At 47.5% G+C, this 14531-nt stretch overlaps 1 protein-coding gene across 4 annotated transcripts in view; it reads left to right on the top strand.

Annotated features, from left to right (window-relative positions):
• The window catches only part of PSEN2 (presenilin 2), a 38648-nt gene that overhangs the window by 113 nt on the left and 24004 nt on the right, over nucleotides 1-14531 (top strand). For 3 of the 4 annotated variants that reach the window (XM_064276786.1, XM_064276788.1, XM_064276789.1), the window contains one exon: nucleotides 11330-11492. In XM_064276786.1, the coding sequence (XP_064132856.1) occupies nucleotides 11352-11492 (141 nt within the window). In that variant the 5' untranslated portion in view covers nucleotides 11330-11351. Of the gene's footprint in view, nucleotides 1-207; nucleotides 348-11329; nucleotides 11493-14531 lie in introns of those variants that run through there. The other variant, XM_064276787.1, reaches the window with a different exon arrangement.

Here is a 14531-nt window from a genome sequence, read left to right as displayed (position 1 = left end):
CGCGCACCGAGGGCCCGCAGTGGGGCCGCGACCCGGCCCTGCCCTCCGCACGCCTCTCGCCGCGGCGGGTCGCGGCCCCTTCCCTGGCCCCGGTGCCGGTGCCAAGGCCCCTGCGCGCGCCGCGGTCTCGGCCTCTGTGGCCGGTGCCGGGGAAGCCGCTGCGGGAGCCGGCTTGGACCTGGGGGGGGCGGTGGAAGGCGCGCGGGGAGTGGACCCCAGGCCTCGGGCCACCAGTCCTGCTGGGCCACCTCCCTCCTTCCTGCCCCGGCCTCCCGCTGGGGGTGGGCGCAGCGCGAGCAGTTAAAGGGGCAGTGCATTTAAAGGAACCGTGCACGTGGGTCTCAAAGGCAAGTTAACGAGGGCATCCCTCCGACCTGGGTTGAGGCGGGGGTCTTCCGGCATATGTGGGGAACCGGCTCTCCGAGGTTTCAGCGAATATTCCCCGGTGTCCGCCCAGGGGCCGGCGCTCTGGTTATCAGCAGCGCGTGACTGTTGTATCAGGCATTTACAGCTGTGGAGAGGCTCCCAGAATCGAGCTTTTGAAGCTTAAAGGATCCAGAAACAGAAGCTAGTCCCCACCGTGAATTTTACCGGTAGAGAAGCACCCCACAGAACTGTAGTGACCTTGTTCAAAGTCGTCCGGATAGGATATAGCAGAGCCAGGCTACGAACCCAGGTGTCCTGGTCTCTAGCTCTCCAGTCCAGCCCTCCGACCAGACTGAACCCTTTGGTTAGGTGGAATGTTGGCCCTGCCTATTGGCTTCATGAATGTTCCCCCGTTAAGGTATGAACTGTTGATGGTGTAGTAATGCTTTGCCTTCTACCATCCCTACTTGGTGAAAGGCATCCCCTACCCAGCCAGCAATTGCAGAGACACATAACTCAAATCGTCGGCCAGGGCTACCAAGCTTCTCCTGGGAGGACAGACTGGCTTCTAGCACCGGTGCCCCTGATGTCTACACAGTCCATTCTGTTGACACCTGAGCCTCCAAGGCCTTCGGCCAAGACCTTTAGCAGCAATTAAAGCCTTTTAGATAAGCTGCTTCAGGTGTGAGGGCCTCAGGTTCCCTATTGTGAATGTGGCAATGGGAGAATGGGAGACATTTCAGCAGCTGTGTTTTCTGGGCCTAATTGGTGATGGGGCCAGAGGTCCTGGTTCCAACTCAGAGCTGAATCCTCAGTCGCCCATCAGGTTGTCCAAGCTGCTTCGGGTCAGTGAAGTGGGTGTTTAGGGCAGGGGGTGGAAGTAGGGGGCTTGGGAGAGTGGAATGGTTGTTTCAGGTTTTCAGGAAAACTGTATCCTTTGCTGTTGAAGGGCTGGAGTCTGGCATATTCATGCATGGCTGGTGAGTACCCAGTTTGTCTATGAAAGAAGAGAATAACAGGACAAGGAAGGGCCTGGCCAGAGGTCGCTGCTCAGGTATGCCTGGAGGCACGGGGCAGGTTGTCATGCCTGTAGCCCTCCCCTCAGCCCCTCTGTGGCTGCTCTCAGTTCCCACCGCGCCGGGCGCGTGGCAAATGAGAGGCTCTAAGCCTTCATCGTTGGCCTTTCTTTAAGTTATTGATGATAATAATGATATGACATAGCTTATTTTATGCGTTAAAAGGTATTTTGTAGAGTTACTTATCACCGTTACCTTAAGTGCTTCAGTAATACCGAAGTAGTTATTATTAATCACAGAAGGGGAGACTGAGGTTTAGAGAGTTAAGCCACTTGTCCAGTTACGTGGCTTGGGAACTGTAAGCCAGGACTTGAACCCAGCTTGCTCTGTGTTTTCTCTCTCCAGTTTTTGCACAGGGGGCTTCACACCGTCTCTTGTCTACCTCCCTGTACATCTGCCTGGGAACTTCCTGTGGGGTCCCCATTAGCAAATACCGGACAAACCAAATGTTTGCTTGTTTTTTAAGCAACCAAAGCAGCGTACCTAGACTCTGTGCTTGTTTCTGTTGAAATCGTCTCTGGCTCGTTTTCAGCTGTCGCTTTGACTTTTGGACAGTGTTTAGTTGGGGACTGACAAGGTAACAAATGTTTCTGCAAGTATGCCCACCTGTTCCCTGGCCTACAGCTGAGAGAGGGCTGGGGGAAGGGTCGTACAGGGCTCAGAGGTGGGCACAGGGTAGGGTGTGAGAGCTGTCTCTCACCTCCAGGTGGCCAATCCGAGCGTGCGTAATAAATGTTGGCTCCTGGGACAGAGGATGGTGCAGTTGCCGCGTTAATGTCTGGAGAAAAGAGTGGTTTCAAATCAGTCAGCAGGGGAGATCCTTTTTTCTATCTCCTCATTGACTGGGAGAAGGTGTTTCTCCTTCATCTTTGCTAAAACAAGGCCTTCTAGAACAGGAGGATAACATTTAAAAGAGTGCTCACCTTTCTGCTTATACTTTAACCAGAAACTTCCTGACTATATTTATTTTTTAAATAAAAGTTACACATGCTCATTCTAGAAAACGTAGGCGATATAAAAAAAAAAAAGATTTTCTTTTAGCACTCATCCCAGAGATAACCAAGCTGTATACATTTCCTTCTAGCGTTTTACTCTGTGCCTGTATGTGTGCGTGTGTATGTGTATATATATATATACACACACACACATATGTGTGTACAGGAACCCTGGTGGTGCAGTGGTTAAGAGCTCAGGCTGCCAACCAGAAGGTCAGCACTTCTAATCCAGCAGTGACTCCTTGGAAACCCTGTGGGGCAGTTCTAGTTCTACTCCCTCCTGTACGGTCACTGTGAGTTGGATTCAGCTTGGCAGCACAATCTTAACCATCACACAGACTGAGGTGGGTGAGTGGATGGATGGATGAAGGTGAGCTGGGGCCAAGCACATGGTCAGCTGCCCAGGGCCAGGGGAGACAGGCAGGCAGGTAAGACATAGAAATTTCTAAGGGTATCCCTGATCTTAGCAAACCCTTCCTTAGTGTAAGGGAAGACAAGGAACTTCCAGGGGTGGTGGGAACGTTGTAAGTAGCTGTATGACCCTAGAGAGTGACATGCTTAAAACCAGCGCAGCCCTCTGTGAAAGCCGGGGAGCATTGTCTAAGCCTGCTGCAATAAGGAAAGGAGGTGCCCAGGATCCAGCTCTGTTTTCTGCAGCCTGCTGTGTTTGTGGTGAGTGCAGCGGCTCCAGTGTGCTTTCGGAGCAGTGATTTCTGTCATTTTCCATGAAGTACTAGTGCTTACTACGGCATGTTAAAATCCATTTCCTACCCGAAGGCCCCTTGGCCTTATGTTTTAAGGTCAAAACCTTCACATTTCTCTGAAATGGAAAAGAAGGTCGAGGAAATTGGGTCACCAGGTTTCCATAATGATTTCAGGGACTGCTGACACAAACCCAACTGGGGACATTCTCTGGGTCAGACTTTGTTGGTTTGGATAGTCCAGCATTTTGATCCCATTCAGCTGATTAATGGCAATGAGCAGCGGCTTTCTTCAGAGGTTTGATTTTGCATCCTAATCCTAGGCAGCTGTCAGCCATGGCACCTAGTTCCGTGAAGGGCTTCCAGAACGTGGCCCTGCACAATGGGACCCCCCGCAACCATCAGCCCCACTGCATTTCCTGCCACTCCCTCAGAGAATGGGGAGCAGGAGGTGGGAGGTGGGGAGAGCCGGTTGCTAGGTTGTCGATAGGATTTACATCATCAGCGGTAGGAGCCTCCCAGCCCCCACCCCCCTGCTCTGAGTCAGCCCAGAGGGGGAGCGTTGCGTCACTGTTTCTGATGTGGACAAACATGTAGGAGAAGGTTTTTTCCTTGGCCACACAGTTGGGTGGTGATTTCCAAGGATTTCAGAGCACCATCGGGCTTAAATACCAACTTAACCCAAAACCTGTTGCCGTCGAGCCAATTCTGACTCATAGCGACCCAAAAGGGAGGCAGAGGCACCTACCCTGCTGTTGTTTTCCCGTCGGAGCAGTAGAGAGGGGCTGAGAGAGGGTGGAAAAAGGTCTTCATGGGATCCCGCCTGTTTCCCCCAGCGCAGTGGATGGGAGGCTGGAGAGGCAGGAGGGGAGGGAAGGCTGTCTGTTGATGCTCTTTTTTCCCCTTTAAAAAATAAATGTAGTCCATGTTTATGATAGGAACTTTGAAAAATGCAGAAAAATATAAAAAAATAAAATCGCCACAATACCACCATCCAAAGATAGCAAGCTTTAATGTTTTGTCGGGCCCCTGGGTGGTGCAAGTGGCTTGTTCTTGGCCGCGAACCTAAAGATTGGTGGTTTGAACTCACCCAGCAGTGCTGAGGAAGAAAGTCTTGGCAATCTGCTTCTATAAAGATTACAGCCAAGAAAACCCTACGGAGCAGTTCTGCTGTGTAACCCATGGGTGGTCATGAGTTCAGAATCAACTCTATGGCAAAGGATTTTTTTAAAAAAAAATGTTTTGTATTAGTTCTCGCCAGTCCTTCATCTGTACACACGTTTTATGATAGAATTCAGATGGTTGTATGTGTGAATCACCATGAGTCAGAATCAACTCGACAGCAACGGGTTTGTTTTTACAGGTTACATATGTGAAGTTTATATTCTATTAAATTTAATTAAATTAGTTAAATTATATATTTTTTATAACATCTGAAATACTTTATTTTTAAAACATCTTTTTTAAACACAACAAGACTTGCGAAGAAATTCTATAAAATAAGCTACTTTGTACTAACATAATGGTGTCAAGAACATGGTTACATAGTTTCCATCCTTCAAAAACTATGTATTGAAAATCTAGTATGTGCAGACCCTTAGTTAGACGCTGGGGTGTCCAAATGGATGTGGCTCCTGCTTTCAGGAAACTCATTAAATCTTCATTAAAATAAGATTTCAGTGATCATGTAATAGTCTCTATCAGATGTCCGTGCCACAGTATAGAGTCAGACATTGCAGTGATTTGCACGTTTATTTTTTTTTACAATTATAAATAACTGCAGTGAAGATGTTTTACATAAATCTTTTATTATTTTCTGAGGATAAATTCCAAGAAGTAGCCTTTCCTGCTCAAGAGGTATGACTATTTCTAAAGCTTTTGATTTTTACAGCCAACTAGCTCTTCAGAAAGGTGGGTCTGCCTGGTACCAGTGGTGTCTGAGCCCGAGCTTTTCCACACCCTCCTCCACAGTGGGCGTGGTTCTGGGGACTTTTAAGCCTGAGAACTCTCTTCTCTCCCCCACAGCTCTCCTAGTCTGAAAACTTCCACTCTTCTTCCTCCCTACTTGCTTCCTGGGAAGGGGGTGTTGTCAGGTCATTCAGGAATCAGTACTGGGGGGCTGTGAAGGTAGGTGAGTGAGATTGCTACTCCCCAAGACCCTCAGCTGGTGGCCAGGAGCTGGATTGTAACTGAACACCTGCAGTGCTGGGTCAGGGGCTGTGCCTGGGGCATTTGATTACGGAGAGAGGGCGGCCTTCAGCCCACCGGGTCCCTGGGTCTAGAGTGAGCTATGGAATCACTCTGAGACCATCTCAAAATGCAGATCCCTGGACAGTGTGTTAGGAATGGTGATTGGGAGGCTGCATTGTTAATAAGCAACCTAGCATAGCACGGAGCCTGCCTGCCTACATCCAAGGGTGGCCTCGGACCAGTCACTTTTTAAACCTCCGTTTCCTCATCTGTACAGTGGGGAAGAGCAGCGCAGTTACATGTGGAAGATGTACAGCCCTTCTTCAAGCCCACAGGGTAATTGGGAGGATCTGATACAAGCAAAGGCTTAGGTTAGTGTCTGACACACAGTAAAGGCTCAGCAGGTGGTGTTCCGCACCACTGGGCGCTCTGGACCCAGGTTTGAGAAACACTCATCTTAAGGGACTCCAACCAAAGAAAAAAGCAAACTGGTTGTTGTCAAGTTGGTTCTGACTCATGACAAACCCACGTGTTTCAGAGTAGAACTGTGCTTCACAGGGTTTTCATGGCTGTGACCTTTGGGAAGCAGGTCACCAGTCATTTCTTCCAAGGTGCCTCTGGGCATGTTCAAATTGCCAGTAGCTCTGCAGAAGAAAGACGTGGCAGTCTGCTTCCATAAAGATTACAGCCTTGGAAACTCTATGGGGCATTCTGCTCTGTCCTCTGGTGTCGCTATAAGTTGGAATCCACTCGACAGCAACAGATAATCTTACTTCACCCTGGTTTCCCAGCCTCCAGTTGCACCCGTTCTTCTTAAAGAAGCATCTTGCTCCCTGGTTTTCCATTTCTCTTTTGTGTTGCTGTTTGGGCGACTCGGAGACGCAGCCTGGAGTGCTGTGGTTCTGGGTGAGCTTACCCCTGCCCTGGGGTCCGCAGCTTGTGGTGTTAGGTGTGAAGACTCCCTTATCTGCTCCTCCAGTCACCACAAAGATAAGTCACCAGCTCCAGAGGAATGGGAAAAACCGGAGGGAGATCATAACTTTTTTAAATTCATGCCTGAAACAAAACAAAACTGACATGTTAAAAAAAGTGTTGAGAGAGCCACCTGTAGTTTCAGATCCCATCTTAGGCACTGCTCTGGATGGACTACTATAATTTCGACTGAGAAAGTGCAGCCAGCTATTTGTTTCAGGTGCCTCGCATTGAGTGTGCCTACCACTGTAAAGGGAGTAGTGATGACAAGTCCTGCGCCTCACAGAGGAGAACCTTAAAGCTCCTCCTCGATCCCCACCAGATGGTTTCTCTCATCACTTGAGATAGAGGAACCAAAGCCAAGAGCTTTCCACATCAGGGTTTTGCAGGTGTGTCCCCTCACATTGAGCTTTGTTGTGTAGACTCTGCTGGCCCCCATGGACTTGCCACCAAATGGTAAATCTGCCCTCCTGGGCACTGGGCTGAGCCTATTCTTAGGGAGATTCCACATGAAGAGGCAGAGCCAAGATCCACCTAGAGTGCTACTCAGCTGGCACATTGCTCTTGGTAAAGTTCACTTCAGTTCACATCCCTTTTCTGTCAGAAATCTTAGCTGGCTCCCCACTGCTGAGCTAAAGCAGTGGTGGTTCAGTGTTAGAATTCTTGCCTTCCACACAGGAGAGCTGGGTTCAATTACTGGCCCGTGCACCTCATGCATAGCTACCACTTGTCTGTCAACAGAGGCTTGTGTGTTGCTGTGACGCTGAAGAAATTCCAGAGAAGCTTCCAGACAAAGGTGAACAAGGAAGAAAGACCTGGCAATCTGCTTCTGAAAATCAGCCAGTGAAAACCCTGTGGATCACGATGGTCTAATCCACAACCAATCATGGGGATGGTACAGGACCAGGCAGTGTTTTGTTCCACTGTACACAGGGGCCATGAGTCAGGGGCCAACTTGATGGCAGCTAACAACAAAAAACAACCTCAGTCAGGCACCCAAGCTCGCCCTAGGATGTCTTTCCATCTATCTAGCCTTATTGCTTACTGCTGTTGACCAGGTGCCCACACTCCAGCCAACTGGAATCGTGTCCCCCACCCTATGCACTTATTTAAGTGGTTATTTCTCTCTGGAATGACCCACCTCCTTCAGTCTCTGCCTAGTCTGTAAGCCCCATTACAGGTACTTCTTCACGAGACAGAGAACATCTCATTCTCACAACTGGATGGACTGACTTCCCTTCTGTTTGACTCTGGTAGCACGTTGTCGTTATCACCTATCTTTGTACTATTGTTACTCCTGTGCTTGTCTTATCCGCCCTAAGTGTGTGTGTTCTTGATGGTGGGGAGCTTGTTCATTCTGAAATCCCTGTGAGTTGACGGAGCTTTGGTAGTCCTGGAGGTGAACAGAGGCAGGCTCTGCAGTGTGCCTATATTTGGGGGATGGAGTTAAGAGTCCATGTGGGAATAATCCAGGCCACAGCCAGGGTTACTGTCTTCAAAAAGAGTAGCAGCCACAGGTCCTGCTTGGTCCAAAAACAAAAACATAACAAAAAACTGGCTGAATTGGTGGAAGGAACGGCCTGCTTATTTGAAAATCGCATAGATGGCTTATTTGGAGACAAATGCTTAGCAAGCAGAGAGCAGACGGTGTTCTAGCGCCATATGGTATTGCCCAAATTCCCAAAGGATAAGAATCAGGATCAGCACAAAGCTGGTTCCTATGAGTTGGAGGTCAGACATACCTCCACTCTCCCAGTTTCTTCACCATTTCTGACACTGGCCATTTACTCCACTGCACTTTCTACTTCTCTGCTGGGCTTGATATTTCGTTGTAGTGGCCCCACCGAACTCACAGACCATACTCACAGTTATGTGGTTTAGTAGGAAAGTAACAGGAACAACTTGGGATTGGAATCAACTTGGAAGTAACAGGAACAACTCAGGATCAGAAAGCACATAGGCAAGATTTCGAAGGCTCCCCCAAAGAGGGAGAGAAACCAAACAAAGGATTCTTGTCCTGTCCTATTAGCAGATCGAAATAAGATGGCCATCACCCCACCAATTGCAAGGGAAACAGAAAGTGGAAGTTTATTACTTGTGCAAAAAAGGAGCAACTTGGGGCCTAGCAGCCAAAAGACCATGCACTCTCAGCCCCAGGGGAGCTTGGTGCTTTTATGCCCTCCAGTCCTTAGGGGGCTGGATTGGCGCCCCAAGTCCGACACCCCAATCCCTCCCATGTCCATATTTGGACATTCAGGTGCTGAGTCATTTGCAAAGGAAGGGAACTTGCGCTTTGCAAACTGGCTCGGATGCAGCTGTGTGCTGGAGAACATCTTCCTCTCCAGCCAAGTTCAGGTTCTGGGTCAAGTTAGGGACCATGGCTCTTCAGGTCCTGTGTATGCGCCAAGATCTTGGTTTGCATGTGTACGGGATTTCTTGCAAAATTCAAACTGTGGTTAGGGCCTGCTTGGCACAGTCTGGCCGAGCCACAATTAGAATGTGTGGCTTGGCAGGCTGCCAGGGGGGTGGGAAACTGTGGAAGAGTGGGGGAAGCTTCACCGGTGGCTTCAGGAGGATATCCATCTCTCCTTCAATGCAAGATAGCTTCCAACCAGGACAGCTGTCTCTCTCGGCTATGTAGCAGGACCTTCTCTTGGCCGTGCGTGAAAGCAGACCCTTCTCTCAGCCATGCACACCTACTCTTGGCGGTGCAGGCCCCCTCTCAGCCATGCGCACTTCCTCTTGGCTTTGCAGGCCTCTCTGCCTTTGTCCTCCCCGCCAGCGGCCTCTGAACTGCTAGCTGGCCCCGCTCATGACCAGTGTAGTAGCTTGCTCATCTGCTTCTCTCCTAGCAGAAGTTTTCTCCATTGCCACCAGCTCTCTGCTGTAGGGCCTCTTCTGGGCTTTTCACTGTCTTCAGTGTTAATAGCATTTGACTTGTGTTACAGCCTGTTTAGGAGATTCCTCGCCTCTTCTCTCTGCTTCTCCTTTCTCCTTGCCTCTCTCCTCCCCTTGCCTCTAGAAACCTCTGTGGGGATTTTCTGCTTATGTAAGCAAACTCCTTGTCAGTTTCAAGGCATGGCCCTCCCAGCAGGACCATGAACTGACTAATCCCCAAAGGTCACTAAATCCTATTGGGTGGATTTTAAAGCCACTATTTGCATAGTATATTGACTGATCCCTGCAAGATGTGTGAAATAAACCAGTCACAGGGCAGACTTGCAGCCAAGGACCAGATTAAAAGCACCAAACCATCAGGTTGTTTAGAGTTTCCCCAGGAAATGTCCATCAACCAGGACAAAAGTAACAAACCCTCTAGGGTAGGAAACTAGAGCGAAAGCAACTCCTGAGGGTTTAGGGGGAAAATCTCTCAAACGGTTTTTCCAAAGAACTGAGGCCACATAAGAGAACCCATTTCCCTACACAGACATTGCTGTCTGTCCGCAGACTCCTGAAGCTCAGCCCTGAGATCTCCAGGAGGTTAGTGATGGGGAGAACTGGCCCTGTGGGTAGCCCAGCTGTCTCCATCCAGGATGGTGGCGGGGAGAGTCACACTCCCCCAGAGGTCGTCTGAAACAGAACCCAGTTGCCGCTGAGTCAGTTCTGACTCGTGACCCCGTATGTACCGGAGTAGAACTGCAAGCCGTAGGGCTTTCAATGGCAGTGATCTTTGGAAGTGGATCACCAGGCCTTTCTTCTGAGGCACCTCTGAGTGGATTCAAACCTCCAACCTTTTTCTTAGTAGCCAAGAGCTAAACTTTTTTTGCCACCCAGGAACTCCATCTGAAGTTTTTACCAGCCCCGAAGCTTAATCTGAGTGTTGACTTCGGGCTGCATCAGGTTCTCATGGCGCTGCTGAGTATAAACACCATTTTGGATGCTTCTGAACTCATGACTTACCATTCCCCCTCCACCCAGACCCATGTACTTGGACATTTCCTAGACAGCTTCCCCTCTTGTCCCACAAACACTCAAGTTCTTGAATCAAATTTACCATCTTTTCCCTGAAGTTTTCTTCTCCTGTTTTCCACATCTTGGTTCATGCCTGACCATCAACCCAGACTCTGTCCTGTATTTTATTGCCCACATCAGGTTCTTCCTCCTCTCCTCCTAACCCTCTCTGGATCAGCTCCTTTTGAGCATCTATTCTGCTGCTGCCTCAGCTGAGGCCCGGCTCATTTCCCCCTTGGACTGTGCAGTAATCTCCTGGTGGGCACATTTCCTTCTTTTCACTCCCCGTTGCCATCTGCAGGTAGACTGATAATTTCTAAACACAGGTCTGATCTCATCTGCCACCGTTGTCAGGGTGAAGTACAACCTCCTTATTGTGGCCCTTCCTGCCTCATAACCCTGCCTAGCTCCACCCACTGCCCTGCCTGGGCATGTGGGCCCAGCTGGACTATCCTTCATGCCCTGTGTCCTTCCCTCCCACCTGGGACAGCCTGTCTCCATCAGATATTTCTTTAGAAAACACCCTAATCACCAAGGTGTAGTCCTTTCTTTGTGCCTATGTACCTCTTGGTGAACACCTGGATTATATGATTGGTGACATTGTTTTTGTTTTTTATAAGGACAAGTATGTTTCTTTTTTGTGGTAAAATATATATAACAACACATGTGCCATTTCAACCACTTTAACGTGTACAATTCAATGACATTATGTTTCCCGTGTTCTTGCTCATCTTTATATCCCTAGCACCCAACACATTTCCTGGCACACAGCTGGTGCTCACTAGATGCTTGTTGATGAGTGGGTGAGGTGCAGAAGTGGTCCCGACTTTTCTGGTTGGGCATCTTCTCAGGCATGTCCCTAACAGGGCATCTCCAGCCCCAATGGCTGCTCCAGGGATTCTTGCTCCACAACAGTGGTGTGACCCCAAGAGGGTTCTTGTGGGGTAGGAACTTTGTCTCTCTTGGTGCCAGGGCCTGTGTCCAGATCTTTAAGTCATCCTCTTCAGCCACCCCTTAGCCCTCCGGTGCCCGTTGCCTTGAAGGGAAGTGGCATGAGGTCCTTGTGCTCGTTTTCCAGGTGCATCCAGGGAGGCAGGGCCATGCTCACATTCATGGCCTCTGACAGCGAGGAGGAAGTGTGTGACGAGAGGACCTCCCTGATGTCGGCTGAGAGCCCCACACCGCGCACCCACCAGGAGGGCAGGCAGGGCCCGGAGGACGCAGAGAACACCACCCAGTGGGTAGGTGCCCACCAGCAGGCAGAGGCTGAGATAGGCCTCCAGGGTTCCTGGATGCAGGAGGAGGAAGAAGTGAAGGTGGGAATTGGACAAAATGGTGACAGTCTCCCTGGTGGATCTGTAGTAACATCTTGCATCTGTGAGAGCTTTACTGTGGACTCTAAAGTCCCAATCTGTTTAAGATTGGTTTTCGAATGGGTTGGATGATTCTCAGTGTCACAACCCCAGACCCCATAGGTGTAGGTTACACAGTCATATGAGAGTGAGCTTGGATGCCTGGATGCTAGGACAGGTTAGCACAGATGCTAAAGGAAAACTCCTGGAGGGAAACATACTTGGTAAATGATCAGACATGGTAGCCAAGGGGTGAGTATACTTTGAGGGTAGTGGTGGTACAGTGATAGAATTTTCACTGTCTATGCAGGAGACCCAGATTTGCTTGATTCCTGACCAATGCACCTCATGTGGCAGCCACCACCTGTCTGTCGATGGAGGCTTGTGTGTTGGTATGATGCTGTAGTGTTGCCAAAAAAAAAAACAAAAAACCAGTACTCTGTTAAAAGTAAAACCCCAAAGTTTGTTGAGGAAATAGGAGTACAGTTTAAACCGGGAACATACAAAGAAAAAGCAATTCACTGAGTGCTCCAAAGAGCAGTCTAGTAACAAGGGTTTAAAAATGCAAAAACCGCAAGTAGAGAGGTATAGCTAAAATATTTCTGACTGGTTGAGATCCTAGTTAGTTTAAACAAAGCTGTGGAAAAGTGCAAGTAGGTTAGAAAAACATTTTTTGAGGGGCATCCTCTGACAATCGACTTAACCACTAAAGTCATATGCCTAGCACCTGTGAAAGCCAAATGATTTATATTGCAATTTTGCCCTAGTCAGCAACCATTGACCTAGTTAGCAAACTTTCTGAGAATTACTAAGCAGAAGCAATTTCTGAGAAGCTGACAAAATGGAATCAAGCCTACATTTGAGCTAGACGCCTCAGCCAAGACAAGTGCCTTGAATTTTGGGATGCTTTTTCATTCCCCTCTTTTGATCAAGAATTTCAATAGAAATTCACTGATCACTATTATAAGCGTACCTTCTTCTGCATGTACTTATTTTTCTTGAGTTAATTAGATGGCCACCTATTTCGAATAGGCTTTCAAGACCCCAGATGCTATTCCCAAAAGGGTAGAGAGGCTAATCTGTTTATTGGTGGGTAAGTGCTTACTTTGATAAGCTTTTAAGACCCCAGATGCTGTTGTGTGGATAGCCAGCTACCACCACTGACATCTTCATCATGCCGTAATTTGGGGCTCTGCTTCTGTGATCTTTCAAGGTGAAGATGGGTAGAGACAGGTCGAATTGGAAGAGACAACTTGACAAGGCAAGGTGGATGGCCTTTAGCTAAAGTGTAAGGTCTAACTCTTCTGAACATGATGTTTTTTCAAAGTACATAATGTGCTGAATAGTAAGGGGAGTAGTTGATTGAACACAGAGGTTTAACACACATTTTACAAAGCATGTGATTATACAGGCAATTAGTACAGTAACAATTAACAAAATCAAACTACTTGCAGTATGGAACGAAACCAAGATTTTATGTTATTGGGTATCAAATTGAAAATCTCAAAGATGTCAAAAAAATGAGAAGTCAAGTTCAGGATTAATATGCAACCAGGCACTTTTTGTCTAATTTTTTTATGCCTTCTTCTGCCTTTTCAGTGGTATTTATCCAGGCATGACAAGAGGTGTTAGCAATGGCACAGACTCCTCCTTTTTGTGCTAGAAGAAAGTCAAGAGCTATTCTGTCATCCGAGACTATATAAAGATGTTAGGGATTCTTGTGCTGCAATGTCATTAGCCATCTGTTCCATAGTGGATGACGTGTTTTGGAGAGTCCTTTCAAATTGGGCTACTCTGACAGAAGAGAAGAATGATCTAAGAAACCTATATCCCATGCTATGGTATTTGGCTATAGGATTGTAATGGTTGTATCTTTGACTTCTCTGCGATGTCTGACTAGGATATTTAAGTCTTTAGTCCAGTGTTTACATTCATCGTAGGAGTGAATGTCTAAAGGGGGTTCTGAGTAGCCTAGGGTGCATTGTCCTTGTAGGTTCCAGGTCTCAAGGCAGGGAAAGGCCTAGGCATAAGATTTATCTTCTGCTTTTAAATCTGTATTGGTTAGATAATCAACCTCCACATAAGAAAACAACGTAAGGTGCACAAGTTATAGTGTTCCAAGTCCAGCTGTGTGGGGCAGGAATGATATTGTTGGTATTGGCAAGGCAATCTTCTGTTAAAGAGTTATCGCAAATAGAGTTTGGCTAATTTTAATGAGTTAAAATTTTTTTGACATAAGGAAATTAGACATGTTTCAGTCATATTTCCTTTTAGACAACCAGGTATTGAATTACCTATTGTTGTTGACTTTTGAAAAAACCTGGGGGCCCTTACATATGTAAGGATTAGAAGCTCACCTGTGCAGATCATTAGGAAGCGGTGAAGACTGGATGATTTTCTCATTTTTGCAGTCTTAGAGCAATTATAGTTCTGAGTGATTACATTGGTTAGATTAAAGCCAGGCACTCGAGGCCAGACTGGGAGACTGGGGGGTGCCATAACCTGAGATGCATATTTCATGTAACGGTGACACTACAGTTGATAGCAGAATCAGGTATGAAGCTATAATCTAGGACAGCCACTGCCAGGGAATCAGAGTGTTCAAGCCCTGACCTTGGTTTTTGATGGCAAATCCAGCAATCAGTTAGGTTCCCAGCATTAGCCACTGATTGGACTAGCTTAACAAAAGCATTTTCTTTCCATGCATTAATAGAAACCACTGAAAGCGGTAAAATAAAACTTAAGAAGGATTTAGTAATGTAAAAATGCTAACTAAAGGCAATTATCAAGAATAACTAGGCTAAAATATTTGTAAGGGAAAAATAAAATGTTAAAATGAGGAATAATACCAACACAATGTAATAAGGCAATTTAAAAAAGAATGGCTTATTAAGTATAAAGCAAATGGCAAAAATATCAATTGTATGC

This window comes from Loxodonta africana, chromosome 25, assembly GCF_030014295.1.
Source record: "Loxodonta africana isolate mLoxAfr1 chromosome 25, mLoxAfr1.hap2, whole genome shotgun sequence".
Taxonomy (NCBI): Eukaryota; Metazoa; Chordata; class Mammalia; order Proboscidea; family Elephantidae; genus Loxodonta; species Loxodonta africana.
Note: the sequence above shows the minus strand (reverse complement) of the source record. Positions and strands in the feature narration are given on the sequence as shown.